The sequence below is a fragment of the Antrostomus carolinensis genome, unplaced genomic scaffold (assembly GCF_000700745.2).
Source record: "Antrostomus carolinensis isolate BGI_N321 unplaced genomic scaffold, ASM70074v2 scaffold12224, whole genome shotgun sequence".
Classification (NCBI taxonomy): Eukaryota; Metazoa; Chordata; class Aves; order Caprimulgiformes; family Caprimulgidae; genus Antrostomus; species Antrostomus carolinensis.
The window spans coordinates 42,905-66,454 of record NW_010310169.1 but is presented as its reverse complement, the minus strand read 5'-3'; the positions used below and the strand labels follow the sequence as shown (position 1 = coordinate 66,454).

General features: G+C 36.2%; 1 protein-coding gene across 1 annotated transcript in view; it reads left to right on the top strand.

The window, feature by feature from the left end:
* The first annotated feature begins 174 nt into the window (after positions 1 to 174).
* POT1 (protection of telomeres 1) overlaps positions 175 to 23,550 on the top strand; it is a 27,289-nt gene continuing 3,913 nt past the window's right edge. Inside the window, exons 1-10 of the mRNA XM_010166329.2 lie at positions 175 to 464; positions 1,565 to 1,720; positions 8,422 to 8,582; positions 11,136 to 11,224; positions 12,313 to 12,357; positions 12,802 to 12,958; positions 15,880 to 16,085; positions 19,200 to 19,335; positions 21,186 to 21,280; positions 22,844 to 22,935. Coding sequence (XP_010164631.2) covers positions 195 to 464; positions 1,565 to 1,720; positions 8,422 to 8,582; positions 11,136 to 11,224; positions 12,313 to 12,357; positions 12,802 to 12,958; positions 15,880 to 16,085; positions 19,200 to 19,335; positions 21,186 to 21,280; positions 22,844 to 22,935 — 1,407 coding nt within the window. The 5' untranslated portion in view covers positions 175 to 194. The remainder of the gene's footprint in view (positions 465 to 1,564; positions 1,721 to 8,421; positions 8,583 to 11,135; positions 11,225 to 12,312; positions 12,358 to 12,801; positions 12,959 to 15,879; positions 16,086 to 19,199; positions 19,336 to 21,185; positions 21,281 to 22,843; positions 22,936 to 23,550) is intronic.

Here is a 23,550-nt window from a genome sequence, read left to right as displayed (position 1 = left end):
TTGTTTTTTTGGGTTTTTTTTTTGTTTTTTTGTTTTATTTTGACTCCACTCTTCTAATAGTACTAGGAACAAAAATGATCAATGATCCATTCTTCATGCACTTAAAACATAAACATATATATATATTTCGGTGTAGTGCAACCATATATTTTTTTGCTCATGTTTTGTTACAGATCAGGGAATACAATGGACAGATGCAGGGAATTACCAGTGCTGGATTTGCATCCTTGACATTTGATGGAACTGTAGGAGCACGCGTTGTTCCTCGAACCTCTAGCAAAGTGTACACTTTCATGGATGAAGAACAGAAAAGAATTGAAGAATTACGTATTTGGGCAGCCAGTAATCTTTCCATCTCTGGACCAGCAGCAAAATTGTCTGATGTCCAGCCAATGCTGTTCTTTGATCTCACTTGCCAGCTCATAGGAAAAGCAAAAGTGGATGGATCATCTTTTCTTCTAAAGGTAGACTTTTTTTTTAATAATTTGTCAGATTTAGTTATCAAGACACTGTGATTTAGTTTTTGATAAAACAGACACATTCATTGATAAATATTTTACGTAAGAAAACTTAAGGCCCCTTTCAACCCATATCATTCCATGCTTCTATGTTGTGGTTCATTTTCACTGTGAACAGTTTCCCCTTTTATCTCTTGATTTGGGATGAGTATTTCAACCATGAGTTACTCTCAGTGTATTTACACGTGGCTTTGATGATTCTTAGATCTTTTCCTGTGGACCTTTGATCCACAGCAGTTAAGCATAAGGTGTTAGAAACCTTTTAAAAATTAAGCTTTGATGTCTTTTTTCTCCCTTTCTGGTGTCTTTGAGAAGAGTATATCTTCAGGAACTCAGGAAATGATAGTTTACAGAATATATTGTAAGCAGCTATCACTGAATGTTTGATTTAAGTAGTAAGATTTTGGTTCCAAAGTGCTAAGTCTGGTAGTCTTACTTTTTCACAATAACTTTGGTAGCACAAAAATAACTCTTATTGATATTTCAGCACTTAAGTGTATCAAAAACTTAGCTTTAGGCAAACCATTTTTAGACTGCTCATTATTAAATGTAAAATACTGAGGTTTTTCTAATACATTCTGGATAACTAATAGTGTATACTGATGAGATCATCAGTAATTAATGGAGTATGTGCTGTATACTCAATCTTCATATACTGTAGCTGGAGTGGTTAAAAATACCTATAGCAGGATTAAAATAATAAATATAGACAGTTCTGCATATGGTGAATTCTAATAATTGTAACTGCTGGATAAACATTTGAGGTTTTGCTAGTGCTGATTTTTTTTTTTTTTTTTTTTTTAGATATTAAAAAATCTCAAGTCTTATCACTTGGGTCATATTCTCCGTGGAGTTTATTTTAATTCTCTATAAAGAAGAATAATTTTAAAGAAATACCATAAAATCTAATCTAAGTAGTATAAGCACTTTAAGACTTGAGTCTCCAATTAAGATTTCTTATTGTTATCGATTTTTAATCAAACAAAAAAATTGTTAAAAAATCTAAAGTATTCTGAGCATATTGAAATAGTTCATTTGCCTTGCAGGTATGGGATGGCACAAAATGTCCCTACCCAACATGGAAGGTGCCTGTGGAAGCAAGAGACCTGGAAGGAGAAAAGGTTCTTCTGCATCAACTGCGAAATCTAACGGTGGATGTTCTAGTCTATGATAACCATGTACAACTGGCAAAATCACTTAAGGTAATGCACAGTTTGGTATTTCTGATTCTCATTTCGTGGCCTATTTTCTGCTTAGAACTCACTTCAGAGAATGTATCAATTTAGTTCTACTGTTAATTAGTTTGAAATGTTCCTCTTTATCTTTTTCTCTATTTACCATACCTTTTATTTGAATGCAAAACTCCTTCAACACGTGTAAAACAGTCTCATTACCCAAAAATTGCCATGAAAAAAATTCTTCTAATTAAGCAGTTCTTTCCAGACACTGTAATATCATATAGAATCCTGTGAAAATAATGCACTCAGAAAATGTATCCTGTGCTATAGAATTATTTTTTAAATTATATAAAGTGGGGTTAAACTTGCAGTCCCATCAAAGGCCTGTAATTCTAAAGTCAATAAAAGATTTTCTGTCCTATAAAATTCTGCAATTTGCAGTGCAGTCTTCATTTAGTGGGTCAGTAATGTTGATTGTGCTTAGATAGAGAAAACAACAACATAATTAAACATTTGATCTTCAGCAATACTGCCATCTTGCTTCTGAATACAAAAAAAATGAGCAGATACATCTTTCATTTTATTCCTTGCCCTCTATACCCAAGCATTGTTTCTGAGAAAGTATTTAGCAGAAAATAGAGGTGTTAGGCTGAGGCTATCAGACATTAAATTAATTTAATGTATTAATGCTCATTCATAAGTAAATGACAGCAAAATAATTCACCTTTGTGTAAGAATTTGTATCAAAACTTACTCACAGGAGTATTTCATTACTTACAGATTCTCTTCCAGAATTTTTCTCTTGTTGACTGGTGTGATCTATTGGTATAAAAAACTGCTGATGTTCCAGTGAAGCAGTATGTTTTGAAAATTAAGAGAAAAAATATTTTAATATTAATAAAATGTGTTTTGTTGAGTAGCTGATGATACTCCCTTTATTACTGTTGCTTATTTATATTCAGAAATTCCCATGGAATATGTGGTATGTGGGAGATCTTAATCAGCTCTCTCAATTTTTTTTTTTTCCTTCTTATTAGCCCTTCCTTTCTTATCTTTAGAGCATCTGTGCCTTTGCTGGATACTGCACTGTGTAGCAGAAGCTCTAAAGTCAAAGGAAGCTGTTAAGAAACCTGGTTTGACCTACTGAGCAACATGAGCTGGTTTTTTTCCTTCTGGCTATGTTGAGAGTTGAGGCAGATTCACTCATACAAGCTGTAAACATTTTAAGTTAGATAATTTTTGAACGCCACTATTTAGTGGATTGCCTTAGTGGAGTTCGTGAACAAAAAGTGCTGATATCCTAACAATTCAACTTCAGGAAGATTTATTAACTTCATGTTGCAATATGTGCAGTTAATTTTATTTCACAGAATAATCTAAAGATAATAAAAATTTGCAGGAATCTTCCTAAAATTGAAGATTTAATAAAAGGTTTGGTTTTAAATACTAGAGGAAATAATTTCATGTCATAAGAAAGTTTAATTGAAAAACTCTATATTAATCTGTATCATATTTTATTTAGTTCAGGGTCTTGTCATGAAAGATTTTTTTTTTTTAATTGTTCATGTAGAAGTATAAAACTGAAGAGCATGTAGTGTATTCATGTGCACCTTGCAGAGTGTGAACATGGGAACAGTGTGGACAAAAACTGTACTAAATGTTCTGTCAGTTTGTGGTTTCAGAAACAATAAAAGTGCACTGTTTTTCTGCACCATCGCTTCTGTATTTGACAGTATCTTAGAATTGCCTTTTTTAATGTAAATTGTTATGGAATTGTTAGGTTACAGTCTCCCATGTTGTCATATACCATTTGCAATGATAATTGCAGCTCTGAAATGTGTTACGTAGGAAAAATCTGTTTTACACAACTTTGATACCAAGAAGGGCAGATTGGAGAGGGGGAAAAAAAAAATCTGAAATATTTTAAAATTTATCTGTAGGCACATGTTCAGACAAGGAAGCTCTGAGTAAGCACTGCAGACTAGAGAAAGTGAGTAATGTAGTAAAGTGAATTTTTAGCAAATCCTGGAGCACAATGTCAAGGATATTCCTGCAAGAGTTTCTTAAAAGCTCCTGTTTGGATTGTCTGTTCAGAGAACACTGAAGATATGAGCATTTTATCCCATTTTCTGAGACAGTCAAATAATATTTATAATTTTCAATGGAGAGAACTTCAGTAATGTTGAAGGTACGCTACAGTTGATACCGTAAAGTAGAATTTTTGTCCCCTGTATTTTCTGGCCTCCCTTTCCTGATGGGTAAGATTGTGGCTTTTCAGCATTTGCTGCCTTAGCAGATCACAAACAACTTTCAGAAATCTCATCTCTGAAGTAGATTATCTCCTGGGGCATAAAGACACGAGCAAAAGCTACAACTAAGCAAAGGCAATGGCATTCACTGCTTTTTCCTGAATTTCCCTCGTCCTTTGGCTATATATTTCGCATGAAGCTTTCTCATTACTCGAGGAACCTCAGCCTGCAACTAACTTTCCGGAGTATAGTTGCTCCCCATAAGTCGTAGTTTGTTATTCTTCAGCCTTTCTTATTCCAGCTTTTCCAGAGACCGCATCTGGAATATTGTGTCCAGTTCTGGGCCCCACAGTTCAAGAAGGACAGGGAACTGCTTGAGAGAGTCCAGCACAGAGCCACCAAGATAATTAAGGGAATGGAGCATCTCCCTTATGAGGAAAGGCTGAGGGAGCTGGGTCTCTTTAGCTTGGAAAAGAGGAGACTGAGGGGAGACCTCATTAATGTTTACAACTATGTTAAGGGCAAATGTCATGAGGATGGAGCCAGGCTCTTCTCAGTGATGCCCAGCGATAGGACAAGGGGCAATGGGTGTGAGCTGGAACACAGGAGGTTCTGCTTAAACTTGAGAAGAAACTTCTTTACAGTGAGGGTGACGGAGCACTGGAACAGGCTGCCCAGGGAGACTGTGGAGTCTCCTTCCCTGAAGACATTCAAAACCCGCCTGGATGCCTTCCTATGGGATCTCATTTAGGTTCCTGCTCCGGCAGGGGGATTGGACTAGATCATCTTTCGAGGTCCCTTCCAATCCCTAACATTCTGTGATTCTCAGGGTTCACTGACCTTGCCATACAGTTTGGGAATAGGTCTCTGACATGGGTTTCTCCATCTGTGGCATTTTGCTAGATGGAAGGCATCAGGGTGAGTGAACATCAGCAGTCAGTCAGTGCACATTAGGGTTCCAGCTGTTCACAACTGGTTGAAGATTTCCTTATGGTCAGTCGTTGAATTTATGGTACTGTGCCTTCCTCTTATGGCTTGATACTATCCATTTTGTGTTGCCATGTGTTTTCTGGAAAGAACAGTTGGAACAATTAACCTTGAGCATGCATACAAGTCCTAGTCTATTGTTTCACAGTATTTGCTTCGTGTTATGTATCTTCAGATGCAGAATTTGAGTATTTTCAGCTGTTCTTCCTGTTGTATAAAATGTCATGTCTTTTTTTGATAGTAGTTTTCTTGCTTGCTTTTCTAGTCTGAGTCACATTTCCAACCTGCAACTTATATGAGTTACATGGCTGTAATATCTAGTTTCATATTTTTCGGGCCTGGGTAGCATTCCTTTGACCTGTCAGTGGTATTCCCCCCACTTCTGTCTTTGTATTCATTAAAAAGGGAAAAGTGAAAAAACACAACCCCTCCCCATCCCACTCCCAAGTCCTCCAAACCCTTTAATGGATTTAAGCAGGTATTTTTTTATTCCAAAGGACCACACTGAAATACTGTGTATGTGCTTCTTCTTATTTGCAAAAAAGTCGTGCATAATTTATTCAGTAAAATTAGACTTTTGATATGATAAATTTATGACAAAGAAGTCTCATTTAATAGCATCTGCCATAAAATAGGCATAAAAATTAGTACAGATGATTTTAAGTAATTCCTATAGGTAAAGACAGCCTATTGTCATGAGTGTCTTTCTGGACAAGCATGAACATTTAACTACCGTGATAAATGACCATTCTGAATTAATCAGTGTCTTAAATATGAACACAACCCTCTATGTTTTGAAATAATTATGAGAATTTGCTAAGCTAAAAAGTTGTTTTAGTTGGCTAGTTATAGGGAACTGCAGATGTGACTTCTTCGATTCTTTTTAGCCTTAATATGTGTTTTTAAAATAGTCATATTTGAATTAGACTGCAAACAGAGTATTGGTATATTTTAAATTACTGCAAGAAATGTGTTCTTATTGCTTTAATTTAATTTTAGATGAACTTGCTCTAAATTGAAGTAGGTAGTTCCTAAACAGAACTGCTGCAAAGTCAGGGAGGGAGTTGGTTTTGTACTGGATTTTAGCGATGGCTCTGTAAGTCAGGGGTGTTTACTGAAATGGAGATTAGAATTGCTTCTCAGTGAGGTATATAAAGTGTGCTGGGTCCGCAAGCGTTCGGTAAGCAACGGAAACGCAGTAACATTTTTAGGCGCAGCAGCCGCGTTGCTCCCCGCTGTTAGCGGTGGCCAATGCCGCCTCCCAGCGGAACTCCCGCACATGGCACCCGTCCTGCACGGGCAGGTCTGCGGGGCTCTGCTGGCCACATTCGTAACCTTCTGGACTTTTTCAGTGTTTAGCAGTGCTGGTGATAATGCAACTCTTTCGTATAGTTCTTAGTGATATAAAATATATATAAAAAATAACATTTTTCAGAAAAGGGATGTAATAAAAAGCAGTTATAGGAAGATACGTTTTTAAAATGAGAATAAATCTTGGGAAGTTGAGTGTTGCACAAAATCATGTAATTCACTTAACTTTTGCATTAATTTCAGCACACAAGTTTAGAAGGAAAAGCCAGCACTTTGTATTCTTGGCCTCTGGGCTCTTCTCTTCAGTGTTTTATATTTGTACATATAGTAAATATTTAATTTTTTCATACGTTGTTTTTGAAAGAAATAAAATCCTCAACTATAATCTAATCTACTTTTTCCTGCCTATGTACAATTACTCTTGGGGGGGAGGGAGGGGGAAGTAGTTTGGCACTATTATATTGACATAAGCTTATTTGATAAGTGGAACTTAGCTAAGACCGTCTAAAAAGACTTTCTCTAAAAGCATTTGTCATAGTCATTAATTAGTTTTATAATACAACTGTACCTTGCATTTTTTAATATTCAACTTAATGAAGTGAAATTTAGCATCTGGAAAGAAAAAAAAAAATGGCCTCAGGATAAGCCTCTTAACTGCTGTGGAAATGCACAAGCTGTCCTATTGATTTGCTTTGAATGAATGAAATGAGCAGCCTCCTAATGGTGCAAATCAATTAAAACTCTGGTAAGAGCTCCATGACAGAAGCAGAATAGGTGCAGGCTCCATGCCAGAAGCAGAGTAGGTGCAGGCTTTTATGTCCCTGGTGCCTGACTTTGAAAATATACTGCCTTGTTCATGTGTGATAATTGTTTAAAAGTGCAGTTTGATACCAGCATCATATAGTCATAGTCTGTTCCTTGATACAGAGGAGGGTTCCAGAATCAAGATGCTGCTCTATCTGCTTTTATGCATGTATACATACATTTGTAAGTGTCATACTAAGACCTGGCCAATCCAGTGTAACAAGAATACTTCTTAGGTTTCTACTGGTTAAAGCAGGAGCAAAGCTGAAATAAAACTTAACAGACTGTCTCCTGTAATGTTAATGTTAAATAAAGCCAATTTAAAAGAATTCATCATTTATATAGGGCTATTTAAAAGATACTTAGGGTGAACATAAATCCAGGTTATTGCATGTGTGTAGTTTGACAGCTATCAGCTAGATCTTAGTCTATACTTAAATATTTGAGTGCTAGTTGATTTGATTCAAAAGCCTTTAAAACACATCAAAGGGAGATTTCTATCCTTAGAACCTTGGTTTCGATTTAGGTTTTTGGGGGGAGGTGGCGATGAGGGATAATGGGAATGGTATCTTGAAATAAAATCAAAGTTATAAAGATGTGTTCAATGTTGAGCACTCCATAACTTCTTTTTTAATAGGTACTTGTATAAGTTAGTCTAAGTCCATTTGTGTAACTTGACAAAACTGTTTCAGAGAACACAAAATAATTCTAAGCAAAACAAGGAGCACATTCTCCATGTACCTGAGGAGAATATCTAACAGACTTAGGAACAGTGCCAAAATCTTTGGATTTCTAACACATGGTGCCTTTTGTCCTGGTGCTTAAAAAGTGTTATCTGTAACGTGAGAGTAAAATATGATAGATCTGAATAAGCAGATGTGCTTGCTTGTATACACAAACAGATAATGTGCCATGCATGAGGATGGACATGAGGTTAGTTGTTGAGTGCAATCGTATGTGGACAAATCGCAGCATGTCAGTCTCTGCAGGGCTGTGTTGTAAATATAGAAGACAAATTGTGCCCTCAGGAAAGGAGTATTTTGGTTCGTTTGATGTGTCTTCTGAAGTCTGCTTGAGAATCAGATTTAGTAAGAAGGCTTATGCTGGTGCTGAAGCAGCCTTTGCTGCCAGTAATGTCTGATAAAGCAAAACAAACAGGTCACTCAGAGAGGTTTTGGAGCCTCCATCTTTGAAAATATTCAAAACCCAGCTGGGGACAGCCCTAAGAAACCTGCTGTACTTGACTCTGCTTTGGGCATGGGGGTTGGACTAGGCAATCTCCAGAGGTCCCCAATAACTTCAGCTAAGCTTTGTGATGCCTAGGATTTTTTTACAAAGTAAATGGCTAACTTTGTGTTATCTTTTTTCTTTAAGATTGGAAGCTTTCTGAGAATTTACAGTATTCATACAAAACAAGCAAGTGCTGACAGTGAAGGTGTCTCACATATAGAATTTCATCTTCATGGTGGCACGTGTTATGGTCGAGGAATAGGAGTCTTACCAGAAAGTAACTCAGATATTAAGGAACTAAAAGCGTAAGTAGTTCTATATGTAGTTTTTTTGCTTAGATGATTCTGGAAAATTCTAGGCTAATGTTAACAACTGTACAGTTTAGAACTGTGAATGTATGTATGGACCAGAAACTCTTTAGCACCGCTAAGCTGAAGAGTAAGTATTTGGAGGGATAGGTAGATAATGGCTAATTTTTCAAATTTAAAATACAGTAGGGATTAAGATTTCTATTTTATAGTGCCGTAATAATCAGGCCTGGCTACATTAATGTACTTACTCTGTTTTATAGTGGCATATAATCTTTTGCAGATAAAAGCAACGGTTAAGGAAAAATATTGAGCACATTTTAAGCACAGAATCATATAATTGCTTAGATTGGACAGGACTTTTTTAAGATTGAGTCTGCTGTTAACCTAACACTACCATGTCCACCACTAAACCATGTCCCTAAGGGCCACATCCACATGTCTTTTAAATACCTCCAGGAATGGTGACTCAACCATTTCCCTGGGCAGCCTGCTCCAGTGCTTGATAACCCTTTCAGTGAAGAAGTTTTTCCTAATATCAAATCTAAAGCTCCCCTGGCATAACTTGAAGCCATTTCCTCTAATCCTATCACATGTTACTTGGGACAAGGGACTGAGACCCACCTTGCTAAAACCACCTTTCAGGTAGTTGTAGAGAGCAATAAAGTCTCCCCTCAGCTGCCTTTTTTTCAGACTAAACAACCCCAGTTCCCTCAGCCGCTCCTCATAAGATGTGCTCCAAACCCTTCACCAGCTTTGTTGCCCTTCTTTGCACATGCTCCAGCATCTCAATGTCTTTCCTGTAGTGAGGGGCCCAAAACTGAACACAGCACTCAAGGTGCAGCCTCACCAGTGCCAAGTACAGGGGCACAATCACTTCCCTACTCCTGCTGGCCGTGCTGTTTCTGATACAGGCCAGGATGCTGTTGGCCTTCTTGACCACCTGAGCACACTGCTGGCTCATGTTCAGCTGGCTATTGACTAACACCCCCCTTCCCAGACACTCTTCCCCAAGCACTGGGGGGTAGCATTGCATGGTGTTGTTGTGACCCAGCTGCAGGACCTGGCACTTGGTCTTGTATGAGTACAGTTGGTCTCGGCTCATCAATCCAGCCTGTCCAGATCCCTCTGTAGAGCTTTCCTACCCTCAAGCAGATCAACATTCCCACCCAGTTTGGTGTCATCTGCAAACCTACTGAGGGTACACTCAATCCCCTCATCCAGATCATTGATAAAGATATTAAATAGAACTGGTCCAAATACTGATCCCCGAGGAACACCACTTGTGACCGGTTGCCAACTGGATTTAACTCCATTCACCACAACTCTTTGGGCCCAGCCATCCAGTTTTTTACCCAGTGAAGAGTGTGCCCGTCAAAGCCATTGGCGGCTAGTTTCGGCAGGAGAATGCTGTGGGAAGTGGTGTCAAAGGCTTTACTAAACTCTAAGCAGACAACATCCACAACCTTTCCCTTGTCCATTAAGGTCACCTTGTCATAGGAGATCAGGTTAGTCAAGCAGGACCTGCCTTTCCCATGCTGACTGGACCTGATCAAGCAGTTGTACTGTATATGTTTCATGATGGCACTCAAGTTGATCTGCTCCATGACCTTCCCCAGCACCGAGATCAGACTGACAGGCCTGTAGTTCCCCAGTTCCTTCTTCTGGCCTTTCCTGTAGATGTGCATCTCATTTGCTAACCTCCAGTCCACTGGGACCTCCCTGGTTAGCGAGGACTGCTGGTAAATGGTTTGGTGAGCACTTCCGCCAGCTCCCTCAAAACCCTTAAATGGATCCCATCTGGTCCCATAGACTTGTGTGTGTCTAAGTGGTGTAGCAGGTTGCTAACTATTTCCCCTTGGATTATGGGGCTTCATTCTGCTTCCTGTCCCTGCCTTCCAGCTCAGAGGGCTGGGTACCCTGAGAACAACTGGTCTTCCTGTTAAAGCCTGAGGCAAAGGCAGCATTAAGTACCTCAGCCTTTTCGTCGTCCTTTGTCACTGTGTTTTCCCTTGTATCCAGTAAAGGATGGAGATTCTCCTTACTCTTCCTTTTGTTGCTAATGTATTTAGAGAAACATTTTTTATTGCCTTGTACAAGAGTAGCCAGATTAAGGTCGAGTTGGGCTTTGGCCTTTCTGATTTTCTCCCAGCATAACCTCACAGCATCTTTGTAGTTCTTTGTAGACCATAAACCTTCCTTTTTTTCCCTTAGGAAAGGCTGCGTAACCGAAGTCTGTGTTCCCTTATCAGGAATTCTGTTTTCCAGTAGTACACATTTCTTTTGGCACTATATTGTATTTGAAATTCTGGAAGTGATTCAGAAAGTAGTGTCTCACCTACATCATTAATATACACTCCTGCAACTTCTGGCTCAACTGAGTTTTATGTCTCTGCTGAAAGATTTATGTCTGAACTTTATACCTGTTTTTGATAAACAGTAGGTTTCATATAAGTGTATGTGTAGTCCCATACATATGTTTCATATAAGTGCATGTATATGTATGAAATGCTTCTCTAGGTTATAAAACATTTAATAATTTATTTTTAGATTCTTGGAATCTGTGGATCTGGCAGACAGTCAGAGTATGGAAAGCATGTCTTCACTGGAATTAGATGGCACTTTTCACAGTGTTACAGGTAAGAGCAATTGAAAGCTGATTCGCTCTTGGTTATGGTTAAGATGGTCACAGTTACTGCTTCTCTAAGTGTATAAGGTTACTTTCAGGGTACCTTAGAGAATTCTTTTGGATTAAACTGGAAATTGACATTACCCTATCCTTGTGTCTTGTAGCAGAAGCCTTCCATATACATGGAAAGATACTTTCATAGGAGGTAGTGAATAAATTATTAAACACAGGTGGTGTTCTTAATCATACTATATTACGTCATAAAGCAGAATAGCATAACTCCCTCCCTTTAAAGGGAGATTCCTCAGAAGCAGGCACTGAGAACACTACTAAACAGCTGCTTGCTGATGAGCCCTGCTAAAACTGTTGCGTTGAAAGTTGTGTCAGTGGCAGAACTACAATGTGCAGCACTATGGAAAAGTCGTACTTTATAGACTGCTCTATAGATCACATATTATTCTTTGAATTATATTTTTAGCCCAGTATAAGAATTTAACTCTAAAACCTGTTGGGCATAGTCTGCATTTTTCCTTCTAGTTTTTAAAACCCTATCTTACTTAGCCGTTAACATACTGTGACAGGATATTTCTAAAAGGGTCTAAAAGTCAAGAATAAGTAAATACTTTATATCTAGACCGTAACACTGCAACTTTGGAAAAAATTTTGCTCATATTTACTGCACTGTGCATGTGTAGTAGAGTAGTAGTTCAGAGGAGGGACCAGGCAGTCCATATTGGTTTTATGTGTTTATGATTTTGTCCAGAAAGATTACAGGAGGATGAGTACAGTTTGTTAGCAGTATCATTCACAGTATGGATTTGAAAAGTGTTCATTTTTATGGGCATTGGTATTTAATGTATACACTTTTTTTTCCTCAAAATATACTAACTCGATATCTAATGTTTGTCTCCTGCTTACTTTCCTTTTTTCTTTTGCTATATTGTTTTCATACATTATTAGGGATTCCGTTTTCCTTTGTTCAGCTTTTGGCTTTATGTGTGTATCTATCTGCCTTTCGATCTATTTGGTTTTGTGTGTCCACATGATAAAGAAGAAAAGGAAGGAAGGAAATAATTAGAAAATTCTTCTTGATTTTAGATATTGAATCACACTTACAGAGATGTCAGCAATTATCTGTTACAGGTAAGAAACATTTTGACCTCTAGGTGAAATTTATTTTTACTAAAGAACAAAAATATTTTTGAGACCTCAGCTCAAAGGTTGAAATAGTATATTTTACTTATTATAGGAAGAGCTATTCTAAGACTGTAAGCTTATGAATGTTACATTGGTTTTGTTATGTTTTTTAAGGAAGAGAGCATATTTATATAGTCTACTTTAATTTGCTTTTTTCTACATGTTGAATTTCTGTACCCTGAAGTACACCATGCTCCCACAGCCTGTAGTGGTCTATCTTAAAGACTATGGTAACATGTATTGATAAAACTGAGGCTGCAACTGGGAAGGGAATTGAAGCTGGAAATGAAGGGAAAATACATACCTGCAATGGCCATTTCCCATATGCCAAATACTGTGGTGTTTAATAAGTATGCATGGCTTTTTTGTGTGTGCATTTTTATTTTGCAGTATTAACAGATCATCAGGATTTGAGTAACACAGAACTGAAAACCATTCTGAATAGCACAGCTCCTCAACAGTATCGCATTAGAGCAAAGCTGAGAACTTATAAACCCCAGAAGCTCTATCAGTCTATTAAACTTCATTGTTCCAAATGCAACTCTTTGTAAGTATTTCACAAAATAAAAGTAATTAAGAATTGTTCTGTATGTTTTGGGATGCCTAGATTTTCACTGTATTTTCATCCTCTTTTTTGTGTAAAGTTAGCTGAATGTAAATGTATTTCATTTTGAGCAAAGATTTGAAACTTGCTGGTAATAGGTAGGAAAATCATAAGTGAGTTCCATTTACAGAATCCTTTGAGTGCTTTCTAAACAGTAGTTTTTCTTTATTTTCAAACTTAGCAGTGCAGTTTTTCCCATACTAAAGTTGTATTTAAGTACCTGTTTCTGTATTGCAGTTTTAAAGCAGGATATGCAAAAAGGGATAATAGTCTTCAAGTGAATGAATAAAATATCTTTGACTATAGTGTATCTTCCAAAGAAAGTGTATTTTCTGGATCCAAAAATATCAGGGAAACATCATTCACCTTGGTATTTTTTTCTTTTTCTGACCCGAATCAGTTCACTGACCATTTTATCATTATTTCCCCTTTAATGCCATTTATTGTTGTGCCAAGTAATGCTCAGTAAAATAATTGTATGCTATTTCTGGTGAAATTTAAAATGTATGAAAGTTTGTTTGATATGGCCTATTTTTGACTAAACTACTGAGTGACATGCATTACAGTGCTGTTCACGATCATCTGAATCCTGTATCGCTTTTTTTACCTGACTTAACCTAGCAACAGTCCCAAGCAAATAGCTTTGTTGTTACTGGTGTAAACTATTGCTTTCTTTAAATGATGGCAAGTTAGCATTCTCCTAGCCTTTTGAAATTTTTTGCAGAATCAAGATTTATCGGGTACAAACATCACTGAGACAAGAAAATGCCCCTGCGATCTTTCTCTTTAATCTTTTGGATGGAAAGTAGCATGCTTGCAGCTTTAACAGCATTGGTCCTTATCAGATGTTGTTATAACATTCTCTTAGTTGCTAATGTAAGAGGAAGTGTTGCATCATCTTCACAACATAGAAGTACATGGTCTTTATTACTCACTGTAAAAAGGAGATAATTACTCACTCTCTCTACCACTTTTGTCACTTTTTTGATATATTTGCTGACTCTGTATTGTAATAAGCAGATATAAGTGAGATAATTTTGTTCATTCCTTATGAACTTTATCCCACAATTTTCCATGACTACTATAGCCTTTTTATGTATTCTTGGCTTGTTAATGTAATTTCTGTTCATTTGAGTCTCCTCCTGTTTCACAGACCTTTTTTGGCCACAGAATTTGGGCAGACTTTTAACCAGATAGATTTGTGATGCTTTAGTTAGTGTTTTTCCTACTACTACTACCACCATCCTGCTGCAATGATGGGACTACTTCCAGTGCTTTCCCACAAATTTAGCTTCTCTTTTGTCAACTGTGTGCTTCAGATGGAAGGAATCAGTGAAATATAGTAAAACTGTACTGCAGCCTGGATTGGATGAGTTAAGAGGCCCAGGAAGGAAACACAATTTAGGGATATCCTTTTCTCCTACACGTTCTGCTGTGGCAGAAGTTGTTGTTTTATTATTTAGCATATGCTGAAGAGCCTGACTGAACAAAGTTCAGTGCAAGTTTGATCCTTTTAACGCAGTAAGATGCATATGACACTTGGGGTATAAAATCCTTGTGAGAGATGTACTTTTGATTTTTAGACTTAGACTGGAAACTTTTCTGTAAATAGCAAAATACTGATATACATGGATGTAGTTTTATTTATGTATCCACATTACAGAAGTTTCAACCTTCGTGTGTAGCTTAGATCAAACAATTCATTCCATTCCCACCTCTGCGGGAAATCTGCAGACAGGCTGTAGAGGTTGGAAGAGTTTAATGGGTATATCTGGAAAGGTGACCTGTTATGTTGGGTCTGTTGCTTTTGCATTTGAAATGGTAATAGAGGAACACAGGTGCAAAGAGTTCATGTGAACAGCACTGTTCATGAAATGAAAGTTCAGGTTCAGGAAGACCTCTGTGTGCCAGTTTTACAGTCACAGCAGAAGAATATCAAAGTTTGGTTTCGTAGGCAGGAATTCTTCTATTCACTGGTGGAAGCAGCTGCTCTTGGATTTGAAAGTGAAATAGTCAGAATAATCTCCCAGAGTTGACAGTATTTTTTCTTTAACTCCACTCTGAAGCTTAGCACCTACTTTTTTTCAGTGTTTTATGAAATAGCCCAAACTTTTGCCCTTTTTTTATTTTATTGTCCTTTGTCACGATTCGTATTCCACTTGAAGCCAGCAGGTCTGTCTTGCTTAGAAGAAAACATTCTAATGCATTTTTTTAATTTGTGTGCCAACTATTAGATTTTTGCCTCTTGTCAGCAATATTGATAAAATTTTAGTTACCTGCATTACTTCTCTGTGGATGACAACTGGAAATGCATGAATGGTGCACTCTAGCAGGACAGGAAGGAAACTGAGTGGTGCAGATTTGCAGATTTCCCCTTTATGGCACATATTCTGCTCCTGCCCTTTTTCCTTCCCTCCCCCCCCAAAATGTGCAAAGTAAAATAGGCTAGAACATAAAACTTGAAATTATATGAGCTTATGCAGTCTTTTTACTCTCCTGAAGTGGTATGCAGTTGTGTGGCCCTTTTAAGGCCCAACTGAAATCACATAAAGCTGATATATGTTTGTTTTTCCATGGATTTACATATGGATTTACAGTGGATGAAGCCACTAGGCTGTCTCTGCTCCTAGGTAAAATTAGATTCCTTAGCGTATTTATTAACATGGAAATAAATTATATTGTCATAATTTGCTATACAACTCTAAATGTTTAAACTGATATAACAACAAAGTTATTTTTTCTGTATATACTTCAACTCTCATGACTATATTTTTATATTTATTCAGAGTACTATTGTCCTTGTTGCTAGGTTGCCTAGGGAGAAGCTGTTAGAATTTACTTACTCGTTTTGGGAACTGTTTTAGGCAAGAAGTTCCAGATGGAGATGAATTTGACTTTATTTTACGAAGCTCTGTCGTTACTACCCCAAACCCAGAATTACACAATACATCCTGGTATGATTCTGTAATGTGGACTACACAAGACCAGAAACAAAGGAAAATAACTATTCATTTTGTAAAGCATGATGAAATGCTTCAACAGCCTGAAGATACTTTGCTTATGATAGAAGGTAAGATAAATTGCAAATATGCCACTTCTTATGACAGTGTCCACTCTGAGTTTCTGCGAAGATATGTTGAAGTTGTATTCCGTGTAAGTAGTGATGATTGATCATAAAGGCATCTTCAAAGAAAGGAAAAACTCAGCTGGTACTTCGTTACTGTTGTGCAAACAGGAAAAAGTCATCTGTGAAGGTCTTGTAAGGTGCTTTGGTCTATTTTAAAACTGTACAGATAAGTTTATTAAAATTAACATCTGAATATGTGGGGTTTTTTCCTTGCTGTGTTTACTGATTTTTTTCAGTTCTGATTTGAAAACTCACTAATCTTCTTTTTTTTTTAAAATCTATTTTAAGTCTTGCTGTGGAAAAGTTTTGAAAGGCTTCTGATAATACAAGCCTACAGTTAACTTTGTCAGCCTCTGGATGTCAGTGTTGTTTCAGATTAATAGAGCTTCTTGCAGTGTGAGGTTTGTTTGGTTTGGTTTGGTTTTTTTTTCAGATTTCCTCAGGGAAGAGAAATAGCCACTGAACTTTAAGCAATTTAGAATACTAATAAGGAATATTTTTAATAGAATAAAATTAATAAATAATTGCATGTAGTACCATTCCAAGTTTAAAACAAAGTCTTCAGTTGTGCTCAAGTAGTGGTGTGACTATGCAAATATAAGTCAGGTGTTCCTTTGTCTAAGGGTTCATGACAAAACCTCTTCTATTTTCTGGTTTTTTTAATATTCAACTAGTTTTGATAGCTGCTTTATTTCTGACATGTCCCAAACTGGATGATTTTTTTTTTTTTTTGGTGATCTAACCTTATCTGTAAACACATAAGAAAAAATAAACTATTTCTACTCTGTTTTCCTAAAATAACTGAACGGTTTAACTTGGTAAATCTTTTTTCAGATATTGAAGCACCAGCAGCTTAAGTATGCATGTGTGTGGATATATGTGCTTCATGTTGGAGCACAAAAGGCATAATCAGTGTTTTAGCACTTTTTTCCCAGAACATTGATTGTGAACCTTGCCAAAGCTACATGCTATTTTAATTTTTATCTTTAAATTTCTGGAGGTGAAGATTTTGAAGTTGCCCTAGAAATCTTCCCAGCTGTTTTTCAGATACAGACAACCCTCAAAGGCCAAACATGTTATGACACTTATTAGACAGACATGGTATAGATTCTGCTTGTTAAACACAAGCAATTTGCTCTCTGCAGCACACTACTCCATTCTTCCCCATAAGCATTATGCTGAAGCAAGGACTTCTTTTTGAGTGTTTGGCATCTGTTTTGAGGAAATAGTTGGATAATGGACAGAATTTTATGTGACCCTCCACAGGGAGTAAGGGGAATCCATAACCATTGCTAGAGCTTAGTTGAACTGAAGGGTGAAATGTTACCATTAATGAGTAGATCAATGCTCCTTGCATATCCTCATTATTTGTACATGAATTCATTGTGATTCATGTCATTGTCAACCCCTGGTAATTCTCTGTGTTTTATGCCACTCTCTTAGAAGCAAGAATACATTTGCTCAATGTAACTATCATATTACAGTGAAGTTGAAATTCTGGAGACCTTTTAGCAATGTCAGTTAAAACTACCTTGAATTTTGTATGTTAATCCTTTGATGAGAGTCCAGATGTATATAAGAGGCTTTATATGTGTCACTGTACTTGGAGGACCTTTGTTTTCTATTTTCTTTTCTTTTTTTTATTATTAGAAGTTAATTTCATTGAGGAGGTTTCATGTTGTGCATGTTTTCATCACCAATAATAATGCAATTTTATTGATTTTATTTTCTTCTCTAGTTACCTCTGCAATACAAGTAACAAATATATACAATAAATATTTTACAAACCAGTGTTATAATTACTTGTCATAAAGTCTTTGTAACATCTTAGTTATAGTGGTAAACAACACAGTTGTAGAATACATTTATTTTAAAAATTTGCTCAATTTTTTTAATTGTTCACAAGCTGATTAGATAATATATTTTTATTGAACTACTCCCAAAATAACTGTTATCTGTGTGTTAAATTAATAAATTTATTACGTTTCCACTGAATTGGTAAAATGTCAGAAAGATTTTGTAATCAGTTCTGCAGCCCATACTGCAGAGACTGAAGGCAGGTTATCCCGTGATTTGTAATAAATTTGAAAGAACTATTTTCCTGTCACTGGAATTGGAAAATCTCAGGGTTCCAGCTGTAATATCTTAAATTTCTGCTGTGTTCCTAGCATGGCCCCAATTTAGTAGCATTCAAATTAGCATGAAGTTTAGTGGTTCTGTATTTCCCACCTCATGTCAGTTATGGCATGGTTGAATAACTACTTTTTCATAAACTGCTTGTTAAAAATTGGTATATCTTTGCCACTTAAAAGCTGAACAGTTACTTAAGAGCACTTGCAAAAAGTTAATTTATTCCCCCCCCTTCCCAAGAAAATTGCTAGTAAAATGATAGGAGAAATTTCATATGAAAGTGCTGTTAACTAAATGCAACTAGTTACAGTGGTAGCTATGAGGAAGGTGTTAAGGTATCTGGTCTGATAATCATAGAATGGTATGGGCTGGAAGGGACCTTAACGATCATCTAGTTCCAACTCCCCTGCCATGGGCAGGGACACCTTCCACTAGATCAAGTTGCTCAAAGCCTCATCCAGCCTGGCCTTGAACACTTCCAGGGAGGGGACATCCACAACTTCTTTGGGCAACCTCTTCCAGTGTCTGACCACCCTCACAGTGAAGAACTTCTTCCTGATATCTAATCTAAACTTGCCCTCTTTCAGCTTAAAGCCATTTCCTCTTTTTCTATCATTAACTGTCCTTATGAAAAGTCCCTCCCCAGCTTCCTTGTAGGCCCCTTAGGAATTGGAAGGCCACTGTAAGATCTCCCCAGAGCCTTCTCTTTTCCAGGCTGAACAGCCCCTACTCTCTCAGCCTTTCAGTCTTTGATTCTTTTTTGAGTCTGTTATTAAGAGTGAGACGGTTATAGACCATTTTTTCAGTTTTCCATAGTGGGTCTCAATTTTACTGAAGGTCTGAAATCAACATCTAATCAGCCAAGAAATGCAAGTTGTTCAATTTATTCTTGATTACAGTTTAAAAAAAACTTTTTTTTTTTAATAGGTGGAACACTGAAAGAAGTCTGGAAACTTACAAAAAGATTTAAATGTGTTATTCCTGTGAGATCCACAGAAGATGATCTTGAATTATTAGATCTTTCAGCTCCTTTTCTTTTACAAGGGAACATAAAATATTATGGGTAGGTTAAAAGTATTTGTTGGTATTTTAGTAGTTGCAGTAATAGATAGATATCTTATTTTTTTCAGTAATTTAAGCCACAGTGCTCAAGGGATAATTTACCAAAGATTCTTTGATGCAGAGCATGTAACATCATCAGCAGTGCTGAGATCAGGGATGAAAGGCCATACTACTACCTCATATCAAATGACTCAACTGCATTCAGGCTTTATCTTGCTCTATAACTCTTATGCCCTTAATTACACAGCACCCCAGGTTCAGTCTTGCCTGTGGTGTGTGGGTAGGCCAGTATACTACAGAGACGGTAAGGCACATGTGAGTCTCTTTAAGCTGCAGAATGCCTAAGTCTTCCTCTTTTAGTCCAGATCTTCCGTTTTCTGGTCAGAAAAATAGCATTTTCTGGTCTTACTCATTAGACTAAAGTCAAGTATACACTACTGATAAAAAAGCACGTGGAACAAAGCTTCAAAATGTCAACATCCTTGTGAGGTTCCTTCCTAAAAGATTCTGTATAGTAGAATGAAAAGCGAAGTTATTTTTACTGTAGCAATGTGCTTGAATACATGTATAAATATTTATGTGTTTGCATATGCATGTCTATTCATATATATGTAAAAACACACACACATGCATATAAAAACCAAAATTCAAAGCTAAGTTACTTTGTTGGAGTTTGTGTGATTTTTTTTATTTTTTATTTTTTTATTTTTTTTAAAGGAGAAAAGTAACCTAATTGAGCTTGGCTTTACGTCACTTGAGCAGAACTAGTGCTGTTGATTTTTATTACGTGTTTTACATGTAATTCTAAAAGATAATAAATGTCTATAAGTTCTAACTGTTATATACTAGCACAGAATCTTAACTTAGAAAAAATAGTTGTTCTGTAATTTTATTTCGAGGCAAATGGGTACAACTTTGAAAACAGTTCTTCAATATTTTTGTCCACTTACAGCATTTGCTTACTATGTCACGTGTAAAATTTGTAATTATAATTATAATAAGAGATTGTTTTAATAACTCATAGTTAATGTTTTTTAACATAGGTAAACTCAAATTTCTCCTCTATCCTGGTTATGTTTTTAGAGCATGCTGCAAGTTCAGATTCGTTCCTGCTTTTGCAAAGTGAGATGTTTATACTGCTAAGTAACAAAGTAGTGACATATGAATATATGTTTAGCAGTGTAATGATCTCAGAATCATAGAATGGTTTTGGCAGGAAGGGACCTTTAAAGGTCATCTAGTCAAACCCCCCTGACATGGGCAAGGACACCTTCAACTAGATCAGGTTGCTCAAAGCCCCATCTGACCTGACCTTGAACACTTCCAGTGACAGGTATCCATAACTTCTTTGGGCAACCTGTTCCAGTGTCTCACTACCCTCATTGTAAAGAGTCTATTCCTTCTGTATAATCTAAATTGACCCTTTTTCAGTGTAAAACCATTGCCCCTTGTCGTGTCAGTATGGGCCTTGGTAAAAAGTCTCTCTCTGTCTTTCTTATAAGCCCCCTTTATATGTAGAAAGGCTGCAATAGCATCTTCCCAGAGCTTTCTGGTCTTCAGGCTGAACCAACCCCAACTCTCTCAGCCTTGATGTACAGTTTTCCTCCTTTCTATTTGCTGAGGTGGTCTTTTCCAGACCAAAATGGTTTATACAAAAGCAGCATTAAGGGTTTTGATGAGGTCTAAAGCTTGTATGTCTGGTAGAATAGTTATTTTAAACAGCAATAGAAATACTTTTGCACTCCTGCTGAGTAAGAAAATCAGATTTTTATTTTTTTTTTCTGTTCAGAAATCTTCTATAATATATAAATCAGTGTTTGGTTAGTCTCAGTATCTTGTTTTAAATGCTAGGTGCAAGCAGTGTTCAACTCCAAAGCCTATCACGAGTCTAAGTTCCATTGCAGCAGAACAACAACCATCGTGGGAACCAACTGAAATAGCACAAGGTCAGGTGACATGATACTATCCTGAAATACTTTTGTACTTTGATTCTGAAGTGTTTATGTGAAATAGTTTCTGGATTGCAGTTTTGTACAGAAAGCATGTAATTTATAGTTATGCTTGAGTATAAAACTGTAAAATTTATTTATCTTTTGATAAATTGTTGAAATCACATACTTAGTTTTGAAACATTACAGTACGAATTAAAGGATTTTTTTATGTTCAATAGTTTCTTCTACCATAGGTGTCACTAGTAACACCTATCATAGTACAGATGTGATGAATTTTTGGTTGCAGATGTCATTTCTAAACTGTGTACATGCTTGCAGTCCTAGAAGTTAGTCTTGCTTTTCCTTTTGAAGATACTATTTTTCTCATCTGAACTAAAGAGAGTCTTCTTTAATGACTAGTACAAGTTAGACTTATCTTCTGTACACCTTATCAATGCTAAGCACGTTCCAGAGAATCTGCAAGAAATAATATTCAAATGAAAGGAATTATGCCATTACATATATGTGTGTTCCATGCTTTGTGTGTTCTTTGTGTAGTCAACACGTTCAAATGCTGGAGTTAAAAAGGAGCTTAAAACTTCACAACATATTAAGGAAAAATTATTTTCATGTTTATCAATTAATGTTCTAACATATTAAGTTGGAATACCTAGCAATATCTAAGCTTGGTAAAAGACTATAAGAGGAAAAAAACCTATTCAAGCAATACAGTAGTTCTCTTAAATAAACTTTCATAATTATATTCTATTAAATTAATGTAAAGTAATATATAACTGACAGTTATACAGCACCTGCAATTGACATTTAATTTGCAAAAGAAAAACTATATTCATTAAATGTTTTCTGGCATTTAAACAGTTTTATGTATATTATTCTTTTATCATCTGTATTTTCAGACTAAATTATACCCTGCAAGTGTATCAGATCAGTCAAACATAAAATGACTAGCCAATTTAAGTAGATGTACACAGAAAAGACTGCAAAGATGCAGTAACTTTGTACGTTTAAGATATTTTATGTTTTCAGTGTAACAGTTACTGCTGCCAGTGAGAGAATGACTATAGTCATTTACTTATGCTGGAGTATTTTCAGAGCTGCCAGCAAAGTTTTTCTGAATAAGACTTTGCCCGATAGGTTTTACTGCATCATATGAAACAAATTGTTTTTTCTCAGAAGATACGTTTTCAGGTGGAATGCTATCTTATTATCACTGAATTAAGAACAATTCTCCTTTAATTTTCCATGGATAAAAAATAAGAGTAGGAAGATCCTACCAAGGTAGGATCTAAGATCTAAGCAAATATTAGTATTTCTTTTACTAGGATGAGAAGTATTACTTAAAAATCTTTCTGCATTTTTATAGATTCATCTATGTAAGTGTTTCTAAGCAAATCACAATGTGCTTCAGAGCATCTGGTTTTTGGCCTGTCAATTTATGCTTTTAATTACAGTACTCAAAGTCAATTACTGCTAAAGGACAGATATTGTCAGCTTGAGTTTTTGTGGTTTGTCTTGCTTATTCACTCTAAGAGACAGATTTTTTTTTTTTTCCTTCAGCTTTAGGTATTGAGCTGCTCCAGTATGTTTTTATTATGAGGTTTACACTGGTTGATGGAACAGGAGCACTAAATGCATACCTTTTTGATTATGTAAGTAAATCTAGGTAAAGGCAGACTACACAGATTATGTGGGTTTGGATTTTGTTTTTAAAATAGAAATACTTATTCTGTGTTACCTATTACCTATGTTACCTATATGTTACCTACTTATTCTATGTTTTTGTGGGGACAGTTACAAGTGCTGTAATGCTATTTATACTGTCCATCAATGAAGATGCACAGAATATAATTTTTAGTAATTTTTCAATAAAATATAAAAGTATAGAATATCAAAGCATAAAGACAAAACAGAAGCTTGTAAATAGATTATTTGGTATTCCCTAGACGTTTATACATTTCCATGACTGAATTTCTCTTTTATTGGCAATGTTAAATTATGCAGTCTGAATGCTCTGTGAATGATGAAAGTGTTTCGGGATTTATTCAGGTAACTTCTGGGTTAGTTCAAAATCTCATTACCTTATTTTTAAACTGTCAGTACAATCTATCCATTCAGTAATTTTTGACTTTTGTTTCGTATGACTGTGAGGTAGAAGAGGCCTTCTTACCCCTCAGCCTACACAGGACTCAGCTATAGCTCTACAGATATTTGGTTTCAGAAGCAGTTTATTCAACTACTTTGCTAACCTTAGGATTAACCTATCT